Genomic DNA, 15,529 nt, shown 5'->3' on the forward strand with positions numbered 1-15,529 from the left:
AACATACTTTTATGTAGAATAGCTTGATAGAATAAAACACGATAGAAAAGACCTAAACTTAAAAATTGCGTAGTTTAAGCTATGAGTGGACACTCAAATTCCTCGATTTAGCCCCTCAATTTCATTAAAGTAGACTTTTCCTCCAATTATCGCAGTATTTAAACCTTCCCAAATTTAAATTTACGCATTTTCTTGATTTATGTAATTTATGTTTCTATTTATTGTCATAAATTTTGTAATCCATAATTATTCATTAATCTCAAAATTTTGGCAAATCTCTCAAATTAGAAATCCCCTTTATAAAGAGCACTATTTTTAATAATTTTGTTATTGATCATATTTCAATATAGTTTCTTCTACTTTGAGAATTAATTCTAATCAAAGACCAATAGATTTTTTAACAGAGCAATGAAAGGGAAATATATAGAAAGAAACTCAACTTGATATAGTCATTAATTTTATTCCGCAGATTGAAGTTATGGCCGGATTCGCCCGATAGCTTTTAAAATCATTTACATTTTAATCAATTGCCGATGTAAACTTTCAGATTTTAGCCACCCTCGTATTTTGAGATGCCATGAGTGATGTCATCTTACCCTCATAATCATAAAGTGTGTAAATATACCATGTGCAGTGGCGAAACTTGGAAGAAAACACCGGGGTGGCCGGACTCAATGCGTTAAATTAAACACAATATCTACCCAATGTCATAGTGTTTTGAGTCTCAAATTTGACAGAAGTAACACTTGGAAAATGTGTAATTGTATATGTACATGTATTGTTATCTAATAGTATGGCAATTGGCAAATAAAACTTTCTTAGTAAAGTATGCAAGATACATCAGTCTTTTGGTTAGTTTTACCGGAAAAGGGTCCATGTAATTGTGGCTAAAACCATCATATTCTAGCTACTTTGGCCACAACAAGTAGTGTTCCTGTATTGGTGGACCACCCGCCATCTCATGTCCTCCACTTTGCTTAGTATATATAAAGGGATCTCTCTACAATATCTTATGCAACACACTTATAAGGAAAACCAAAGAGAGAAAGGGAGGGGAAAAGGTAGCACCATTTTGAAAAATATTGGTTTGGTTAGTTAAAGAGGGAGATAGTTGTATAAGTAACCAATTGCGGAAATGACCGGGACTTTGGCTCACTTGACTCTTGCATTTGGCCTTCTTGGTAATATTTTCTTCATTACTTTCTTTAGTTATGTTTTCCTCTCCTTCCCTTTTAGCTATCCTGCACTAAACATTTTGTTTTGTAATATTTTCAGGCAATATCGTCTCGTTCATGGTATTTCTTGCACCAATGTAAGCCTCATATTTTTCCCTTTAATCATCGTTTTATGATGTACTACAATTAGCCTAACTTTTCGGGCACAATTACAGACCAACATTTTATAAAGTTTACAAAAAGAAATCAACCGAAGGGTTTCAGTCGGCCCCTTATGTCGTGGGCTTATTCAGTGCCATGCTTTGGATATACTATGCATTGCTTAAGTCCAATGTCCTGCTTCTCATCACCATTAACACGTTTGGTTGCGTTATTGAAACCGTGTACATTGTATTCTTCCTCTTCTATGCACCAAAGAAGGCTAGGGTATGCTTTAATCAATATTCCAAAATGAAATTTACTAATCATACATAATTAGCTATCAGTGAAGAAGATTAAACTAACAAAAAAAATGTCTGGGTTATGCAGATGGAGAGTTTGAAGCTTATAATATTGCTAATATTTGTTGGTTTTGGATTGATTGTTCTCTTGACTCAATTCCTTGCGAGTGGAGTAACGCGTGGGGTAATAGTTGGATGGATTTGCCTCGTGTTCTCATTATGTGTTTTTGTAGCTCCTTTGGGAGTTCTGGTAAGTGTGCATGATAGCAAGCATATATTGATCTTGTGACTCGTGTTTTGTTAACGTATATCCACATAATTTTGCAGCGACAAGTGATTAAAACCAAAAGTGTGGAGTACATGCCCATTCTACTATCAGTAGCACTCACCCTTAGCGCGGTTATGTGGTTCTTTTATGGCCTACTTCTTGGTGACTTTAATATTGCGGTATGGCACTAAACAAACAACACATTTTCGAGTATATATCTTCCCTTGAAAAATTAAAATAAAATATTTAATGAGCTTTTTGTTACTTATTTTACAGATTCCAAATGTACTTGGGTTCACATTTGGTATCATTCAAATGATACTATACCTTATGTACAAAAACAATAAGCCAGTTACACATGAAAAGAGTGTCGATATCGGAGAGCAAAAGATTCCAGAATTAATTAAAGATCAGAAAGTCATCGATGTTGTAAAGTTGAACGCTTATATGCAAGCAGAGATTCTTCCGGTGGTTGCGAAAAACGCTCATAAGCTTGACCATGCAGCCCCTGATCCTCAAGCTTTCCATAACATACCAAATCACACCATTGAAGTTGGTGCATGAAACTATCACAGTATTGTTTGTTTCTATATAACATAATTAGGTTTCATCCCTCGTGTATATATAGTTTTCTGGATCTTTTGTAAGATATTTGCTTACGTCGTGTTTTGATCTATGCAATTAAAAAAGTTTGCACTCTTCATTAGTATGTAGATTTTACTCTTGAGATTTTCATAAACCTTGCATTTTACTTTAGTAATTGAAACATACAAGTGACTCAACATTTTTGAAACCTATAAAGCAGATTCTAAATCCTTTCCGTAGAAAACGCATATACATTTTCTTGCTTAGGGTACTCGGGGCAGCTCCTCTAATCTGGATCGGTCTCCTCGGTTTTTTCAGCAACATTACCACCGAGGCCCTTCCATGGAGAATCTCCATGTTAAATCGGTTTGGTGAAACCAAATGTAATGGTGAATGTTAAATCGGTTTGGTGACACCAAATGCCCTTAAGTTGGTAACTAAATGTCCATAAATTTTCATGATCTTCATGGGTGTCAGTGTTACAACTAAATCTCTATAATCTCCATGCTATTTTAATTTAATAATTGGAGAAAAAAATCCTTCATGATCTTAATTGGCGTCCCCAACTAAATCTTCATAGATTTGGTTAACATGAGATGAAGTCCCTCATTACTTGGTTTCATTCTTAATTCATAATCTCCATGCACCCCTAAAATTTTCATATGAGGTACAAAACTGTAGCATACAAGTTACACTATGTACATATTATTTTTTGTATATTTATTAATTATTATATAAAGAACTTATAAAAGTTAATAGGTTAGTAGTTCGATTTCTCCTTTTTTATAAACGATACTAAAACCTACATGTTATTATCTAATAAGTATAAAAGAGAAGTTTTGTGCCACAAATCATATTTTTTATTAGTTTAATTGGTTTTTCTTTGTTAAATAAATTAGAAATAGTAGTTGTTAACATAGTTTTGATTTGCTTTGATGGTAGGAGAATCTTGTTTCTCATTTGCAATTTAAGTTGAAGTCTTTCCACTAGCATGTCACACCCCAACCTACGGCGGAAATGCCGGGGCGCGAACTGATTGTCACAGTTCTCAAGGTTACTATCATGCACAATATAAGTTTCAATATTTATTTAATAATTTCAAATAATTCAAGTACAAAATACAACTTGTTAAACAAACAACAATTACAAATTAAATTCTTGATCGTATCATTTCTAACTTAAATTCTTCACTAAGTCTTCACCAACCCGCATTAAATTTCTACGATAACCTGCATATGGATTTAAAATAGAATTTTGTCAACAACACATGTTGAGTGAGCAACACACCAGTTTAGTTATACATATAGTATATATAACAAAATATGTAGCTGCAACAAGTCATATGAGAATAACAAATTAACCAAATGAGCAAGTATAACTGAGATGTCGAGAAGCACAAAGGCTAACGACTGGCGTATGATCATACTATTATGAGATTATGTTGGACCTCTCCGAATGCGGTTCACGTAAAGCATGTAAGAACATAAACAAGTAAGGTATAAGTTGTTAACACATAAGACAATAGTTGCAGTTTTGAGTATAAGTATATATGAGAAATATAAGTTTTACGCATATGTCCCCAAAACAGTATGAAAACGAGTAAAAAGAGGGGAATGTGGTACTCACCTTAGCAATTAAGCAAGAGATAAAGAATAAGTAAGAAAGCGATAAGTCAAGCTCTTCGTGAAAAATACCGACGAGATGTCCTAGTAACGAATAATTGTGGAAAATAAATATAATTTGAATAACGGAACTAAGATTAGATAAAGGTTCAGGATTCGATGATCGAGTACATTCTAACGAAAGTTTAATATTACTTAGATTTATTATAAATTTTATTAGCGAGGTTTTAACTTAAATAATATGATTTAGTTATATAAAAAAATACATAAAAGTACTTAAATAAAATTTATAAAACTTTTGAATAGATTATATAAAGAGATAGTTTTTAACATATTTATTTTAAACTAAAATATTGTTAATACGTATTTTAATTATAAATAAATATTCTTGTTAATATTGTAAATAATAAAGTATACATGATATTATTTATATAACATGATTCTTTCATAAAAATACTTTAACTTATACCTTTAATACGTTAATTAACAAGATTATAATAAGCACATATTTTATATTTAAAATCTTTTAAATAATAACACTTTTAACAAATTCCATTATATATATATATATATAATTTTAACTAAGATTCGAAAAAATAAATAGTTTAAGTGTCGGTTTTCATAAAATACTAATTACTGATGAGTTTTTATACATTTACAATATTACTTGATGTTAAATATGATTGAATGAATAGATAAAAATATTTTCTAAAAATAATAGGCCTAGCCGGGACTTGAACCTGCGCCAGGGGGCGGCTCACCAAGGTTTACGCAACACCCAGTCAACTGATCTAGCTGGGCAGATGATAACAAATCCAGAAACAGAAATATAAGCAGACAGAAAAAGAGAACCAGTTAGAACAAACCCTAGAAATCAATTCGATTAAATCCGTGTTATAATCGACTTATGGTTAGGGTTACTGATCCATGGTTAAATACGAACTTGCTGTACAATTTAATTACCTTAGAGATGATTATTCGATGGCTAATTGACGGGTACAGGGGCCGGCTAGAGAGGTTGAAGAACACGCTCACACAACAGGTTATAATGCAATTGAATATGGGGCAAAGGACGACGCCGGAGTAAGGATGATACAGTAGGGTTTAATTGAATTTTAATGTTCGTTTTCTTGAATAATAAGAAACGGGTTAGGACGGTTTAGGTATTAGTTAATTCGTATCTCGTTTGATCAATTTACTAAATTAACAGTGTCGGTCGGCCTCAAATGGTAGTGTTAACAAGGTTGACGATTCAATTACCAAATTTTATGACGAGAATTAAGCATCAAGTAACTAAACGGGTCACGGTTTTACTATATGGGTTACTGGATATGGGTGATGGGTTAAGGATTGATAAAATAACCAGAATTTGCTAATTGGTCCTTCCAGATTGGGGATGGAAACAAAATAGGATTAAAGTATAGTTTAGGGTAAGAATTGTAGATTTATCAAAGTTATTTATATTTAATAAATGAATATAATAAGTAGTTAAAATAAATTAATAATTACTCGAAAAACGAGACATTTTTCTTAACAAAATTCCCCGAACATGAAATGGGTCGGGTAATATAAATTGGTAAAACCGAGTTGTTACAGTCTCCCCTACTTTAGGGAATTTCGTCCCAAAATTAAAGGATATTATAACAACACCATTAAAGTTTGAAGAAAAGAAAATATATAATTAAATTTAAAAATTTATCATAGCACAGAACTTTAAATAGTTAAAATAACGCTCCAAATGCAAATCCGATAAGGGCACTTATATATAGGATGTACCAGCGGCTTATCCACCATGTCCTTATCATTTTTACATTCGTATCGTTATCTCAACTACTTTCCATTCTATAATATGACACACAACTTTACGCTTCATGATTTCCATGCGAGGACTTCGATAATTATGTTCCGGACCATAATTATTGTTATCGTCGGATGGTCCACATGATTCGTCCCATCGTGTGGATTTACAAAACGTTGATTACAAACATGACTTTGAGGAAACAAAAGTTTTAAGGAGTTTTAATTTAAAACACTAGAAGGTCACCAATGTATAAAAATAATTTCAAAAGTTGCAGTGAATTTTAGTAAAGCAAAGAAATTTTAAGACGACTTGTAAAGATATAAGTATTTAAAGTTCAAAAAGGGGTAGCTTATAAGTAGTTAAGGTTAATGAAGGTAAGAAATAAGATATAAGTGGGCTTTAATAAACAATCTATTAAATAAAAGAGATTTTATTCATAAAATATAAGATAAATAATTAAACGGGGAAATAAGTCAAAGTGCGTTACAATACGTATTTAAGAAAAAGACAACATAAGTTAAGATAGATAAAGGGAATGAAAAAAAAGTCTTCATGATCGTCGAGTGGCTTAATTGGCATGACTTAAGGAACCATGAGGAGTTGAAGGAGTAGGAGCAGTTGAGGTAGATTGATTTGGGGTAGCTTGAATAAAGTGAGCTTGAATAGTTTGCTAAAAGGTTGTTTGGTGGAAATATGTCAGGTAAACTTGAGCTTGCGGTTGTGAGGTTTGGTAGTGTTGGGTTAAGTAAGTTTGGCCTTGATTGATGGGAGGAGCTTGAGGGACATGAGGTTGATGGGTTTGAGCTTGGTAAGCATGGGTCAAGTAGTAGGGTATAGTCGTGGATTGGGCTTGATGAGCTTGGGTAAGTTGAGGGTACGCATTACGGAGGTGATTTGGGTCCTTACAATGGTAGCAAGCACGGGTATTAGGAACATCATGTTGAGCATGAGGGGTAGGTTGTTGTGGAACAACTTGTGTAGTAGACGGGATACGACAAGTGTTAGCAAGGTGGCCATAACGATTACATTAGATGTAGCAACGACATAGGGATTTAACCGAGTGATGAAGGTTACAAATGGAGCATGACGGAAAAGGACCCGAGGTAAGGTTTCTTGTTTGAGGAGACTTGCACGTGGGTAGGATTTGTTGCAGCAATGTTCTTATGTCTCTTATTGTGTGGATGAGTCGAGGTAGATGGTTTGTAGTTGATGTGTGTCTAATAACCCTATAATAATGACCCTCACAACTAAGCTTTAATATTAAAACGAAAATCCTAAAACCACACACAACCGGCAAGTGTACCGATCGCAAGTAGTATAGACTTAGAAAGTCCGAGTATCGAACACGTGGACACGTTAGAACGCTAAAGATCACTAACCCTAGACAAGACCTACCTTAAAATAATATTATATTGATTTTTGATTTCTTTTAACTTAACTGAACTAACTGGATTAACTAACAAAACTTACCAAAAATAGAAAACTTAACGGAAAACTAACTGTGTTGACTTAAGATGGAGAAAAACGTCTACCTAGGTCTGAATCAAATTGTAGGCCTAACAAGCTAATGGATTGAATGATATATAGACACCGGTTCCTAAAGATGACACGACTAAGGATCGCTCGGGCTCACTGGATTACCTCTCGGTCTCACACAACAAACCCTAACTACTCAAAATCGGCTAAAACGACCAAACCGGGAAACAATTGCTAACGTGTTCTAATGCTAGATCACCTCTCGGTCTCACCAACACTCGACCCTAATGGTAATGAATACTACACAACCAAGGATAGAGGAACAATTCAACTTAAACCAAAATAGATCAACTAGTCGCTCAAACACCTAAACCTGACAAGAAACGAACTCGCTCTCGCGCAATCCTTATTCTAGCATGCAAAGGCAATGAGACAACCCTAACTTCTTATCACCTCTCGGTCTCAAAGAAAGTGTCTAACCGCTGTACTTAATCCAACTAATCATGCAACAAAACCCTACGGTGGTACCTACCGCAAACAAACCCTAAACACAAAGTCTAGAATCAAACAATGCACCGATCAATCAATACAAAACTAATCAATCAACACACGGGGTTTATGCAATGAATCACCAAATTTTCCAGCCCTTAAACACAACCTATTTCATGTCTAAATCAAACTTTACAATAACAATTAAAGTCTATTAATCAAACAATCCATAAAACTCATCAAAACCTAACAATTATCATCATTCCTAGGTAGAACTAACAAGATTAGCCGAGCATAATTTTTGGACAGCAGCAAACACTTAATAAAACCATCATTAAACTCATACCAATCATCTTAACAAACATCCAATGATCAACACTAATCATAAACAATTCAATCTCTCAATCAAGTGCAAAACTAGTTAACAATTAAACAAGAGAATTAAAGTTGTTGAACAATGTTATGAAAGAAAGGATATTGGGTGTTCCGGGCTGCTGCTATTGTTGTTGTTGCTGCTGTTATTGCTGTTGTTGTGCTGCTGTTGATTGTTGTTGTGTTGCTGTTGGCTGCTGTTGTGCTGCTGTTGATTGCTCTTGTTGTGCTGCTGTTGTGCTGCTATTGCTTGCTGTTGATTGCTGCTAAATCCGACCAGCAGCCATATAGGCTGATTAGGGTTTTATTTTTTTATATAATATAATATGGTCTTGGGCCTCCATGATGCATACGGGTCGGGCCTTGAGCTTTGTCTTGAACTTGTATGCGTAAAAGGCTCGTAAAAAGCTCGAAAAGTCCCGGTTTCTTCCTTTCTTTTACCCAAAACCTACAAGATTAATAAATGTATGTAAAACCTATCTAAAACGAGTAAAAACACATAAAATATAATATAATACGTAGATAAAACGTGCGAAAAATACGAGTGTTTTACAACACATCAAATATCCCCACACTTAAGACTTTTTCGTCCCTGAAAAAGAATACTACACAGGATCATACCCGAGTTCAACCGACAACTCTTGGTTTTATTTATTTATTATTATTAATATATTTTTTTTCTTCTTTTTAAAGTATTAGAACAAGTGACCCGTTACCCCTTCCAACTTCCACCTAATAAGCCAGATCAGGTCGATTGCCGGTATTGCTGTCCACTTTAAACCCATGCCCCTAATACTTACCGAGGCAAATAAGGCGTGACGATTCTATTAATTTGTATGACTAAGTGGAACCCACACCTAAAAGCCTTGCTGCCACTATGGTTTTACCGGGCCGAGCCACCCCAACTTGACTTAAACCTTTTGCCACATGATTAAAACATTTCGACTCAAATACTACCTATAAACTCTAGCTTGGTCAAGATCGACCGACAGTAGTTTCCTTCATGGTGGTTTTGATTTAAAATAATTTTTTTCTGCCTTTGGCTTTTTGCATTTTTTTTATTATACCATGTTGGACGTAACTACAGAAATGCTTCAAGGCTCAGATCTGCGCCACCGCGCAACAGAGGGCCGAGCAAAACTGTCTTCTGCTAGCATCAACGTTCAGGTCTGCGCCACCGCGCAACAAAGTACGGAGCTTCACAGGAATAGACACATATACAAAAGATTATAATATACAGACGATCATGCGACTCGAGGCTTGAGTATGACCCGACTTTTCATTCCAGTCCTGTCACGAGCTTAGTTAAACAAACAAAACCCATAAGATGTTTCCCACTATAGTCGGGCCATTTAAAATGTTCAATTAGGTCAACAACCAAACCGCCCTTTCATTCTTAAAGGCTGAGCCTACCGACACACGATTACTGAGTCTAAACCGTTCGGTTACCATATATTACGTGCGGGTTTAATGGGCACTGTTCTTTATTTATTATATATATATTTTGAAAACACCCAGAAGTTATGAAACAAACACTACTCGGTAATAATATCATCTCCTGTTTAACGTAAAGAAAACAAATTTCAAGGGACTATTTTTTAAATATTTTTTCAAATTTTTATTTATTTATTTATTTTTATTTTTTTATTATTTTTTTCAAAAACTTTTCTACAACTAAGTAAAATAAACCCTATCCCCACACTTAGAACGAAATCGTCCTCGATGAGTACAAGGAAAAGAAATAAAATAAAATAAAAATAAAACAGAAAATAAAAATAAAGTATACAAGAGTAAAAACAAAGAACGGGTTACTCCCCTGGTTTGTGTGTAAAATCTTCAACAGATGAGTAGTATCCAAACGACCGTATAGCATTTCCTTCGCGGCCGCAACCTCGGGAGAACCTGTTCCACAACGCCATCATAGCTACCATGAGCATAATATAACCTGCAAAACTCAAACTCGCTCGCATGTAGCGGCGTACAACACGGAAAACAAAAACATAAACAAATAAACATATTTTTGTGTTTTTGGTTTTTATAATTTTTATTTTTTTTTAATTTTAATTTTATTTATTAAATTTTTTTTTTATTTTTTCTTTTTTTCAATGAAACACCCCTTAAATCGACCGACTCGAATGGAGATTGAGTACGAGCGGTTTCATCTTGGAACATCCTGAAATAGACAAAACAAATAAAACAGATAGCACAAACATATAACAAAAATACAAACTCTACAACTCGGGTAGTCTCCCGAGTGATGCATCCACATGTCTACATCTCGGAGAGTGGGTCAAGGTAGAATACCTCGACCGTCTGATCAGTCATCGGCTCGCCAATGTAGTGCATCAGTCTATCACCGTTCTCCATAAATGTTCCGCCTTTGTCCTTAATCTCAATAGTGCCATCTGGGAAAACCTCAGTAATAATAAACGGACCTGACCAACGGGATCTCAACTTTCCCGGGAATAACCTCAACCAGGAATTATACCATACGACCATATCCCCACACTTAAACTGGTCAATACCCTCTAACTTACGATCTTGCAGTTCCTTCACCTGCTGCTTATAACAATCTGACTGCGCGTAAGTACGGTCCCGTAACTCCTCCAACTCAAGCAACTGATGATCATGATGATCTCCGGTAGATAACTCAGAGTTGAAGGAAGACGACTCAATGTCAACATCAGGGGGGTGTTCAGTCAAGGCGACCATCTCAACCCCTGGGGTCTCCCTATCTATGATATGTGTGTCTGAGGCGGGGCCTCCACCGGGGTTACTGGAAAACTCCCCTACATGAGTCATGATCGTATCAATGAAGCATAGGGAGTCATCAGTCGATTTGGGATGCTTAGATGACTGTCGAACGTCAAACGTGACGTTCTCATCCCCGACTCGAAGGATCAGTTTGCCATCGCGAACGTCGATCAACGCATGTGCGGTGGCAAGAAAAGGTCTGCCCAAAATGAGTGGAACATTATCATCCTCATTCATGTCAAGAATAACAAAGTCCACCGGAAAAATGAACTTACCAATGCGAATGAGCATGTTCTCAACAATCCCACGCGGATACTTCACGGAACAATCAGCAAGCTGGATACTCATCCTGGTAGGCCTCGGTTCGCCTAAACCCAGCTTGCAATACACAGAATACGGCATGAGATTAATACTGGCACCAAGATCAGCCAGCGCATGAACCAATGTATTATAACTCAAGGTGCAGGGAATTGTGAAACTCCCTGGATCGGCCCTCTTCTCTGGTAACTTCCTCTGTAAGATAGCAGAACAATTAGCACTCAAAGGGGTGGAAGCGGCCTCAGCTAACTTCTCCTTGTTCGAGAGAATATCCTTAAGGAACTTAGCGTGTTTAGGCATCTGAGTGAGTGCCTCAAGGAATGGGATATTGAGGTAAAGCTGCTTCAGAAGATCAAGGAATTTGGAGTTCTGCTCCTCATCTCTATCTCTACGAACTATCCCGGGGTATGGCAATCGGGGTTTGTAAACTCTCGGTGGCTCGCTCGGTGACTGCTGTTTCTCGGCCTGTGCTGAACTCCCTGGGATGCTCCTCTGATGCACCTGGGCCGGCGGAGACTCCATCTGAATCTCCTCATCCACCTGCTCCTCTCCATCGACTGCAGGCTCCTCGACAACTCCTCCTCTAGATCTCTGCTGAATCACGGGCTCATCTCGTGCCCCTGCATCGCTCCTCGCCGTCACAGCCTTCACGAATCCTCTCGGGTTCTGCTCGGTATTACTCGGTAGCGTACCCTGCGGCCTCTCATTTAACCGACTGGCAATCTCCCCCATCTGCCGCTCGAGATTCTGAATTGACGCTGCCTGATCCTCATGAATTGCTCGTGTTCGCGGAACTTCTCTTGCGTCTCCTTGTGTCGGGAATCCCCTCGTGCCATGAGCTGTGACAACATCTGTGTTTGATGCGCCATCATCTCCTCCAATGTGGGCTTCTTCTCCCCACTGCTCGCTCCCTCACCGGCATCCTGAAATAGGCTCTGACGCTGCTGAAAACCGGACTGGCTGCCGCTCCTCCAATTGGAGTTCTGATTGCCTCTCCATCCCGAATTATAAGAATTGGAAGAATTTGGATTTCGGTTTGGATTTCCTATGAAGTCTACGGCCTTCTCCTGCGAACTGAATGAGCACTGAACGGTATCATGCCCCCCTCTACAGATCTCACACAACTTGCTCTTCGTCTGCATGTCCTTTACCATCTTCGCCAACGCCTCGACCTGTGCCGTCAGTGTGGTGTTCGTGTCCACATAATGCATGCCGCGTGAAATCGAATCGACGGTCTTGCCTCCTCTGGCGGGTGGTCTCTGGTACCCACTCATAGCTAACCCGTTAAATAAAGCGATACACTCATCGGGGTCCTTTGTTGTCAACAGATTTCCTCCCGCCGCCGTGTCGAGCATACTCTGCGTCGCATACGTCACTCCATTGTAGAACTTTTTGACGACCGCCCAATCTTGCAAGCCGTGGTTGGGGCACAACGCTAATAGATTCTTGAACCGCTCCCAGGTCTCGTAAAAACTCTCTGTGTCCTCCATCTGGAAAGAATGTATCTGGTTACGCAAACGAGCGGCCTTAGCCGGAGGATCGTATTTCTCAAGAAATTGGGTCTGCATGGCAGCCCAAGTAGCTATAGAGCCCTGTGGGAGGGACTCGAGCCACAGACTCGCTTGATCAGCGAGTGAAAACGGAAAGACGCGGAGCTTAACAGCGTCTTCGGAAACGCCCGCAAGATGGAAAGTGTCGCAAATACGCACGATGCGAGTGAGGTGAGAGTGCGGGTTCTCATGAAGCAACCCGTGAAACTGAGCAGAATGAGCAATGGTATTTAGAATGTTTGACGGGATCTGCCAGTTCGTCGCAACTCCAATGGCGGGTGGTGCGATGCTGGATCTCGCGCCAGCATTGGCCGATCGGGCCCGGTCCGCAACTGTCCTCCTCGGTGGAATGTCGCACATGATCCTATCCCTATCGTTGGGGTCAACGGATGAGAAGTGGATGAAGGTGAAACGGGACGATGTCTCTCACGAAACTCTCTCTGGCTCGGGGAATGCTTCAGTGTCGGGTGGTCCACGAGATCGTGTCTGTCGCATAAAAACTATAATTATAAATAATATTATCTAAACTATTCTAACAAATAAGTAAAATAAAAAAAAAATAATTACAAGTAGCACAAAAGATAAGTTCTAACTCGGATTGCTCTCAAAACGACTAAAACTGTGTCCCCGGCAACGACGCCAAAAACTTGATGTGTGTCTAATAACCCTATAATAATGACCCTCACAACTAAGCTTTAATATTAAAACGAAAATCCTAAAACCACACACAACCGGCAAGTGTACCGATCGCAAGTAGTATAGACTTAGAAAGTCCGAGTATCGAACACGTTGACACGTTAGAACGCTAAAGATCACTAACCCTAGACAAGACCTACCTTAAAATAATATTATATTGATTTTTGATTTCTTTTAACTTAACTGAACTAACTGGATTAACTAACAAAACTTACCAAAAATAGAAAACTTAACGGAAAACTAACTGTGTTGACTTAAGATGGAGAAAAACGTCAACCTAGGTCTGAATCAAATTGTAGGCCTAACAAGCTAATGGATTGAATGATATATAGACACCGGTTCCTAAAGATGACACGACTAAGGATCGCTCGGGCTCACTGGATTACCTCTCGGTCTCACACAACAAACCCTAACTACTCAAAATCGGCTAAAACGACCAAACCGGGGAAACAATTGCTAACGTGTTCTAATGCTAGATCACCTCTCGGTCTCACCAACACTCGACCCTAATGGTAATGAATACTACACAACCAAGGATAGAGGAACAATTCAACTTAAACCAAAATAGATCAACTAGTCGCTCAAACACCTAAACCTGACAAGAAACGAACTCGCTCTCGCGCAATCCTTATTCTAGCATGCAAAGGCAATGAGACAACCCTAACTTCTTATCACCTCTCGGTCTCAAAGAAAGTGTCTAACCGCTGTACTTAATCCAACTAATCATGCAACAAAACCCTACGGTGGTACCTACCGCAAACAAACCCTAAACACAAAGTCTAGAATCAAACAATGCACCGATCAATCAATACAAAACTAATCAATCAACACACGGGGTTTATGCAATGAATCATCAAATTTTCCAGCCCTTAAACACAACCTATTTCATGTCTAAATCAAACTTTACAATAACAATTAAAGTCTATTAATCAAACAATCCATAAAACTCATCAAAACCTAACAATTATCATCATTCCTAGGTAGAACTAACAAGATTAGCCGAGCATAATTTTTGGACAGCAGCAAACACTTAATAAAACCATCATTAAACTCATACCAATCATCTTAACAAACATCCAATGATCAACACTAATCATAAACAATTCAATCTCTCAATCAAGTGCAAAACTAGTTAACAATTAAACAAGAGAATTAAAGTTGTTGAACAATGTTATGAAAGAAAGGATATTGGGTGTTCCGGGCTGCTGCTATTGCTGTTGTTGCTACTGTTATTGCTGTTGTTGTGCTGCTGTTGATTGTTGTTGTGCTGCTGTTAGCTGCTGTTGTGCTGCTGTTGATTGCTCTTGTTGTGCTGCTGTTGTGCTGCTGTTGATTGCTGCTAAATCCGACCTGCAGCCATATAGGCTGATTAGGGTTTTATTTTTTTATATAATATAATATAATATGGTCTTGGGCCTCCATGATGCATACGGGTCGGGCCTTGAGCTTTGTCTTGAACTTGTATGCGTAAAAGGCTCGTAAAAAGCTCGAAAAGTCCCGGTTTCTTCCTTTCTTTTACCCAAAACCTACAAGATTAATAAATGTATGTAAAACCTATCTAAAACGAGTAAAAACACATAAAATATAATATAATACGTAGATAAAACGTGCGGAAAATACGAGTGTTTTACAACAATCAGTAGTCACCAACAGAGGTATTAGTGGGAAAAGTTGAATCGGGTTGCATTGATGTTTTGGATTTGGGTCACTATCCTAGGGATTGTAGCAGTTAACTTTTTGGATATACAAGCAACTATACGGTGGTTGTGAGAATCAAACGATTGATGTCGAGGATGACGGTGGTTTATTGAATGAGACATTCTAGCGATCAAAAGTGAGGATTTATAAGATGAAGGATAAACTGAGGAAATCATAAGAATAGTAAAATGTTTAATTATGTGGATAACAATGTTGTCTTAAGAAGTAAGTGGAATTGCGTTATAAGATGAGGGGGTACATTGAATAAATAGTTATTAGATGAGA

General features: G+C 37.6%; 1 protein-coding gene across 1 annotated transcript; it reads left to right on the forward strand.

The window, feature by feature from the left end:
- The first annotated feature begins 1,035 nt into the window (after nucleotides 1–1,035).
- LOC143607264 (bidirectional sugar transporter SWEET14-like) lies at nucleotides 1,036–2,510 on the forward strand. Its single transcript, XM_077082775.1, has 6 exons — nucleotides 1,036–1,181; nucleotides 1,276–1,312; nucleotides 1,391–1,601; nucleotides 1,704–1,865; nucleotides 1,943–2,062; nucleotides 2,160–2,510. Exons 1-6 carry the CDS (start codon nucleotides 1,136–1,138, stop codon nucleotides 2,445–2,447), a joined length of 864 nt encoding a protein of 287 aa, XP_076938890.1. The 5' UTR covers nucleotides 1,036–1,135; the 3' UTR covers nucleotides 2,448–2,510.
- The last annotated feature ends 13,019 nt before the right edge of the window (nucleotides 2,511–15,529 follow it).

Source organism: Bidens hawaiensis, unplaced genomic scaffold, assembly GCF_021521415.1.
Source record: "Bidens hawaiensis isolate Kalapana, Puna unplaced genomic scaffold, B.hawaiensis_p1.1 tig00080644_1, whole genome shotgun sequence".
In the NCBI taxonomy this organism is placed as follows: Eukaryota; Viridiplantae; Streptophyta; class Magnoliopsida; order Asterales; family Asteraceae; genus Bidens; species Bidens hawaiensis.

Excerpts from the sequence above, each read along its gene's own strand:
- LOC143607264 (XM_077082775.1), top strand. The coding sequence starts at position 1,136 with ATGACCGGGACTTTGGCTCACTTGACTCTTGCATTTGGCCTTCTTG. Across the intron at positions 1,313-1,390 it reads ATGGTATTTCTTGCACCAAT|ACCAACATTTTATAAAGTTT; the intron begins GTAAGCCTCATA and ends GCACAATTACAG. Across the intron at positions 2,063-2,159 it reads TTGGTGACTTTAATATTGCG|ATTCCAAATGTACTTGGGTT; the intron begins GTATGGCACTAA and ends CTTATTTTACAG.